Source organism: Saprolegnia parasitica (assembly GCF_000151545.1).
Source record: "Saprolegnia parasitica CBS 223.65 unplaced genomic scaffold supercont2.150, whole genome shotgun sequence".
NCBI classification, from domain to species: Eukaryota; Oomycota; class Saprolegniomycetes; order Saprolegniales; family Saprolegniaceae; genus Saprolegnia; species Saprolegnia parasitica.
Genome location: NW_012156544.1, coordinates 65,157 through 72,322, shown reverse-complemented (window position 1 = coordinate 72,322; position 7,166 = coordinate 65,157). Strand labels below are relative to the sequence as shown.

The 7,166-nt window shown below is 58.0% G+C and overlaps 3 protein-coding genes across 3 annotated transcripts in view; 2 read left to right on the top strand and 1 right to left on the bottom strand.

Annotated features, from left to right (window-relative positions):
* Positions 1-1,248: 1,248 nt before the first annotated feature.
* SPRG_14779 (hypothetical protein) lies at positions 1,249-4,040 on the top strand (the record flags this gene model as incomplete). The annotated part of the gene is made up of 2 exons (XM_012354226.1): positions 1,249-1,956; positions 2,274-4,040. 2 exons carry the CDS (start codon positions 1,249-1,251, stop codon positions 4,038-4,040), a joined length of 2,475 nt encoding a protein of 824 aa, XP_012209616.1.
* A 1,161-nt stretch (positions 4,041-5,201) lies between these two features.
* SPRG_14778 (hypothetical protein) lies at positions 5,202-6,023 on the top strand (the record flags this gene model as incomplete). The annotated part of the gene is made up of 2 exons (XM_012354225.1): positions 5,202-5,542; positions 5,792-6,023. 2 exons carry the CDS (start codon positions 5,202-5,204, stop codon positions 6,021-6,023), a joined length of 573 nt encoding a protein of 190 aa, XP_012209615.1.
* Positions 6,024-6,685: 662 nt separating this feature from the next.
* The window catches only part of SPRG_21459 (hypothetical protein), a gene marked incomplete at both ends in the record, with an annotated part of 2,070 nt that continues 1,589 nt past the window's right edge, over positions 6,686-7,166 (bottom strand). Inside the window, one exon of the mRNA XM_012354230.1 lies at positions 6,686-7,048. Within this exon, the coding sequence (XP_012209620.1) occupies positions 6,686-7,048 (363 nt within the window). The remainder of the gene's footprint in view (positions 7,049-7,166) is intronic.

The window sequence follows — 7,166 nt, the reverse complement described above, 5'->3', positions numbered from 1 at the left end:
GCAAGCAAGGCAACCGCAGCCCCTGGTGCAATGGCTCGGTGCACCCACAACTCGTGTTTCCATGCCCCCCCTGGGATGTCGAGCTGGGACGGCGATGTCGAGCCAGATGCACATGCATCTTGGTTTCACCCGACGCAGACATAGAAGTACAACAATTGCAACAAAGACATAGAAGTACAACAATTGCAACAAAGAATGCGCCGATTTTTCTATCCGGACTCCCCCCCCATCCGGACACGAATGTCACTGAAGACGGTCACCATAATAAGGCCACGCTCGGCAAGTGCCACAAGGAACACATGGAAGAAGCAAGATGAAAACGGCATATGCCGGTAACTCGTGCCTACCGGATATTAGGTTGGAGGTAGGACGACCCTAGAAATAGGACCCTTAATCCGTAAAATAACGAGAACACTCAGTTCAACAACAACAATTGCAACAAAGATGATTTGTAACTGTCCGACCTCGCACGAGCGATCCCTTGGCGAGTGGGGCCCACCCATTTCTGGGCCCACCATCGGGAGGATCGTCGCTCCGTACGCTGCTCACTCCCAACGACTGGGGCCAATTCCCACGCATTCAGGCGTACCGCTACGTAGGCGAAGTAATGAGTAAGTTTTTGCTTTTGATTTCAACGCGAACACGTTTGATTGATTGATTGATTGATTGATTGATTGATTGATTGATTGATTGATTGATTGATTGATTGCAACTCTCGTCAAGTCGTCGTCCGACGACAATTGATGCGGCGAGGTACCGACCCATCCATGGATCCCGAGCAGCAGTATCAGGGATGTCTGGGTAGCACGAATCTGCGAGCAGCATGTTCCAGCACGCCGGGACTGGCCGAAAATCGCCCACGAGTGTCACATCCATCGACGACGTTCTCGTCGATGGCCGCAAAAAGGCGGCAAAACAAGCGCACAATCGACCACGTCGTACCGGGTTGCAGCAGACGCCACACGCTCGGCTTCACCTTGTCTGCTTCCTTCACGACCTTGCTCGCCACCTTGAGCTCGTCTTCGTTATCGCGTGCCTTGACCTTGCGGTTCGTCTTGGGTCGAGCGACGCATGCAATGGGTGTGCGAAATGTAGTCTCACGCGTCGTATCAAACAGTTCACAGCTTCAAATCTTTATTCCTGCCCAATCACGCATCGCGAAAAAACGAGTTTTCAACCAATCCAATACCTGGATTCTGCGCGCACGTCCCATCGGCAGACTTCCTGCGCCGAGCTCCAACGCCGGCCATGAGCGCGCTACGGACGACCAACCCGACGATGGCGGCCTACGATGCCGCTCTAGACCTGCTGCGCGAGTCGACGGCCTACGCCTACCAGAGCACGGTTGCATGGCACCTGCAGCCGCAGCTGGCCATCGACGGCGTCGACGGGTGCCTGTCCTGGCCGATGGCCATGCACCAAGAACAGCAGCTCTGGACGCGCCACGCCCACTACTGCATTCTTCCGACGTCCAAGGTTCGCATCATCAACGAAGATGCGTGGGCGACGCTCGTGCGAACGAGCCTTTTGCCCGACATCCAGAAGTCGCTGCGCGTCACCGACACGGGCGTCGTCGCCGTCTTTTCGCATCTGTGCATCGACACGCATGGCTCGTCAGCGTGCCTCAAGCCGCGACCGGACATTGCCAACGTGTTTGGGATGCTCCTGGTGTCGCTGCCGTCCTCCGTCAATGGCGGCGCGATCGCGATGGCGTATGGCGGCGGCTTGACGATGCAGCGTCCGTCTCAAAAGACAGTGCAAGTGCTCGCGACGCGCCTCGATGCAACCATCACATCGTCGCCGATCCGAGCTGGCCGTCGCGTCGCGCTCGTGTACGCCTTGGTGGCGACGGACGTTGATGCACGCGTCATTCCGCCGCTGCCAGCACACGACGACGCTGTCGCCGCTTTTGCAGCGATCGCCGCGCACCCGCCATCGGCGCTGCAACGCCTAGGGGTCCGTCTCGAGTGTAAATTGGACACCTTGTCATTCGAGTGCCTTGCGCCCATAGACGCGGCGTTGGTCGACGCCTTGATCGCGACACGGCACTTTGACGTCGCGCTCGTTCAACTTGGCGGTCACACCATTTCGACGGCAATGACGCACCACGCATGTGCTGTCCCAGCCGACGTCGTGTCCTGTCTTTCTGGAAACGCATCGATTCGCTGCTTGGCGCCGTCCACGGCTCGTCGTCGCCCCATGCGATTGTGTTTTGGCTCAAGCCGTACCGCGCAGGTCTTGTCGGACGCCTCGCTGCTCTTGCACTTGCGCAGACTGCTACAGAGGATTCGGAGCGCCTCGGGCTGAGTGCTCGGGAGCTTCTTTGCGGCATTCTCGCAACGTTTCTCGGCACTGGACCGTCGTCCCATGCCACCATGACAGCACGCGGCATGCACGCAATGACGAACCTCTTGCTACAGCGCCGTCATCTCGACCTCGCAGCGATTTTCCTTTCCAACGCTGTCTCGATTGCGCGCACGATCTCGATCCAGGACATGGCGACTTGTGTCCATGCGTGTCTCGGATCGTACGGCTGGTCACCGCTCTTTTCAACCGTCCAGAGCCTTCTACGTCGATGGCTACGTGTGCGCCCGATGCGTGATAGTACTCGTCTTCTTCTGAGCCTCGCGGGTGCCACGAATGGCGACGACGCCGTGTGCCGTCCGCTACAGCAGCCGTATGTGTGCGAGTTCATAAAAATGAGCTGGGATCGGATCGTACCATCGGTCCTGACTTTGGACCGAGGATCGTACCCCGCCGAGCACTGGATTCTACTCGACTGGTACCTTGACGAGATTGCGCCGCCGCTCGCGTATGGCAACTGGCTCGGCACCCGCCTACCGCCTGCGCTCACGCTCATCGTCGACAGCTACCTTTACAAGCGTCCGTTCGGCTCGGTGCTCTCGGGTGTGCACACGTCGGCGTCGTGGCTGCTCCAGCATGTACCACAAGGCCTTGTCCGAGCCATTGCACGCCAACCAACACTGCCTCGGCGGCGGTACCTGGATGTTTTGTCGGTCGCGATCAACGAGATTCGAAGCACGTCCGACGATGTCCATCACTCGATCTCGTCGACCAAAGTGGGTGCCATTATAGACGCGATGGAGTCCTTGGGCCAATGCACCCCATGCCTACTGGACGCGTGTCGTAAGCTCAGTTCCAACCGCAGCATCGTCGCCGGTATCTTGCAGTTTCTCAAGCACCCAACGTCGCCGGTCGCACCGTCGGCCCAATCGCTGGTCGCCGAGTCTGTCGTGTCGATTGCAGCATCGTTCTTCAACAGGAGTGGCGCCCAGCGCACGGCGCGAGACAGCAAAGCCATCGTCGATGGTATCGAAGTGCTCACGTTGGCGGCACCGAGCAAAGTGCCATCGTTCCTCACAGGGTGGCTCGCGGCGCAGTCCTCGACACTGGACGCGACACGCTCTGTGCTCTATCCTGTGGTCGAGCTGCTGCGCACGCGATTCCAAGACCGAGACCTCGACCTTGTGGCGCAGCTAGCGACAGCGTGTCTGACACGGTTTCTTGACGGTAATGCGCTCGCGCCGGTGCCCGACTTTGGCAACGACTTTGTCGTGGCCGACGTGGCTGTGGACGCGAGGCATTGCGAGCAGTGCAGTCGGCTCGCCCGCTTCCTGCAAGACGGACTGTGCACCGAATACGACTATGAAGCGCACAGCATTTGCGAGCGAGTGGAAGCGGTCGTGGATGACCACGCTGCACAGCTTGCGCTGGAGCTGGACGAGCGGGACGGAGACGTGTACGGCGACCCCTACGACGACTTTGACGACTTTGACGACGGCCTCTTTGGTGGCGGCTTTATGGGCGGCTACGCACTGGCCGATCACTATGTCGTGCGCAAGCTCGCGCAACCGGGTCGTGCGACGGTCGATGATCTCGATGAATATCTTCAGCGCATCAAGCAGCTCAAGGACGACGCCAAGCGCATTGCAATGCTTGACGACATTCTCGCGATCCATGCGGCAGCCATTGATGAGGACGAACCGTCACCCAAGCACCCGCGGCTTGGCACATCGTAGTGCGAATTGGATGTCTCGGTGTCGAACTGTTGTGTTCGTGATGAGAACTGTAGTGTTCTGTACCTTATGTGCTTGGAGGGTGTGGAATGTGGACGCTGCGTTTGAATGCTGCATCAAGGTTGGTAGCGGACGGCGACGATGACGTCGGCGGCCTTGTTGCTTTGAGTTCGGAACTATTGAGGGTATCCTGGATCCACAATCTCCCTAAAGCGATTTTCAATTACATACAAACTTCAAGTCAAAGCAGATTCCCACGTTTGAGGTCGGAGCCGCCATCGACTCGTTTCTAATTTGGCTGATGATGGTGGATGGTTTTGACTTGCGCCCATGATAGGAACGATAAGAACACAAAGACGACGACCTCTCGCGCGCTGGCAAGTCGCAGTGCTGTAGCGACAACCCTGCCCTCACTTCCCGCGTCCCGAGACATGCCTGCCACACCAAGCTCGGCAATAAGGCCGTCGAGCGCACAGCCGAAGGCGCCGCCACACAGAGCGATATCATCTGCTTATCGTCCAACCCAGCGCGGCCCAAGCTCTGGCGCCGCTTATGGTCCATGACCAGCGGGACAACCGCTTCGCGTAGATCGCCAGGAGAGCATACGCCACGTTTTCGCCAACGTTCCAGTACCGAGATGCTTACGGTAGGCCGAAGAACTGTAGCGCCGCGGCAAGATCAGCCTCGATACGTATGATCTGTGTTCAGGCTCCTCCTCAAACTTCTCTGAGAAAGCACAGGTATGCAATGAGCACGATGTAGACCGTTGGCGCCAGCGTCCAGAGCTCGTCTTGAAGCCAAGACTGCACTGGTATGGTGTTGCTGCGCGGCACCAGCGCGGCTGCATCGTCGGCGTAGAGCGCTTCAGCCGTGAATGACTACCATCCTCGCTCAATGAGCTGCCTGCTCTTGCGACTGCCCGCTATCACTTCCGAAACCATTCGACGCAAGGTGCTTTGGTGTAGTTTTCTGCTTAAATTGGGCATAATGCAACAAAACATTTCTCTCTAGTCGTCCTTGTGAGCGTTTACGCAATGCGCTCCATGTCCCTGCTGCCTTGGCGACCGCGCTCGTTGCGTTAGCGCCAAAACCCCCGTATTGTAGCCAATCAGCATGCAGCATTCGACGTTTTCTCGTTATAGCTCACTTGATTTCGACCTCTCCATGGACCAGCAGCGGTTGAGCAAGCGGGCGTGCGTGGTGCCGATGGCGGTCGTGCAAAGCAACGTCCTTGTCGATATCATGCACTGCTTGGACTCGACCAAAGACGTCTTATCGCTGCTTCAGGCGCTCCCACCCGCTTCGCTCGATGCGCCGCTCGCTGCGCTCTGGACGCTCTTGGCGACACCCGATGCCTTGGACGCCAAGCACTGGCCGCAGGTTTGCGTGGAAGAGATCGATCGCCGCTACACCTCTACCGTGCTTGCGGCGCTCCCACTCTTTCGCTCGATTCGCATCAAGAACATTGAGAGGCTCAATGCCATGTTGCTTGACGTCCCCATCGAGTATGGTACATGGTCTCTTCCCGCAACGGCCAATTTCGTCGCCAAGTGGGGATACAAAATCGAGTCCATCGATGTGTGTGAAGAAGGGCGAGGCGTGGACGAGATGCGCCGAATCCTTCGACGCTGCACGGGGCTCCGTCGCATCGACTGCATCGCCGACGAGTCGAACGCAACATTTTTGAATGCTGCTGTGCAAGCAGTGCCGCATGTCCAACGCATTGTCTTTTTGTCGCTCTGCTTGTTTCGTAGCGAACACTGGCGACCGGTCCTTTCCACGTGGCTCGCGTCTGGCCACGCGACGCACCTCCATCTCGATAACTTTACGTGCGACGACGACGTGGAAATGGGTCATAACATCGCCGCCACGACGTCGCTCACGAGCCTCAAACTAAACGACTCGCCTGGCGTCGTCCAAGGACTTGTCGACGCAAACGTGCCCCTACCCAGCATCACCGAGCTCCGTCTGCAGTCGGCTCGGTAGGATATCCTTCGAAACTTTGTGACGCACCGAATTCATCACTCACGTCTTCGCGTCCTCGAGCTGGCGTCCAATTATGACGCCAGCTGCACGTTTGCCTTGATGCTACTGCCGCAGTTGAGTGCTCTGGAAGAGCTGACGTTCCATCAGTGCAAGCTACGCGACGTGCCGGCCCTGCAAAAAACGCCGACACCACGCCTTCGTTTGCTTCATTTGGCCAGCTGCGACATGGACGATAATGTTCTCGTCCGTCTTCTGGATTGGGCCTCGCGGTCCCCATGCTTCGAGACGGTCGAGCTCGTGACACAGGACCATGTCTCGTTCACGTTTCAGCGGACCCTGGCTGCCACGACTGCGACCGATGACGTTCTTACGACCGCCAATCCCGTCACAGTTCTCTGGGCGCACGGCGACATGGGGTTTCCATCGTTCCACACGGACCATGGCGCCGTCCGCGTGCAATTGGGCAACAAGGGCTATTGCCGCTGCCTCTGCAATTGTGACCTCGCACACGACGAGCATTGTTGCCATGGGCTGTTGGCTTGTTGTGCTCATAGGGCTCCACGTCACGTGTACGTTGCGCGTTTGAAGAAACATCAGTCGAGGACGCCGTGTGGATGGAAGCCTTGTCTTGTTGAAACAAGAACTTGTTGTCGTGCTTCCAGTCACACCTTTGCTTTTGCCACACGGGCCTTTTTGCGGGCAGGTGTCATCATGGGCGCCGCAGGTCGCTTCTTGAACTTCAGCTTGCAGCTCGAGTTGAGTAGCTGACAGACACGGCGAGGGCCGATGGGAAGGGCATTCCGTTCGACGAGCTCCGCCGCGGTGTACTTGCCCGTGCGAGCCGACCGAATAAGTCGGCGGTGGAGGGTCGCACTCAGTCGAGATGGGCGGCCGGGCGAGCGAGCAGTGCCGTAGGTGTCCGGGGAGAGTAAGAAGCCGCGAATACATCCACGGGAGCGATTGAGCTGGGTCGCGATGTAGCTGATCGTCTTCTGCTCGCGCTGAAGCACGAGAATCTCGCGCCTCTCGGCGTCGGACAATGGACTTCCTCTGGGCATGGAGTTGGGTCCTACATTGCATACACTAGTGAGCCTCATGAGCCCTGATGTTACCTCGAAGTGACCTAGCTTTCTGCTGCGTAGT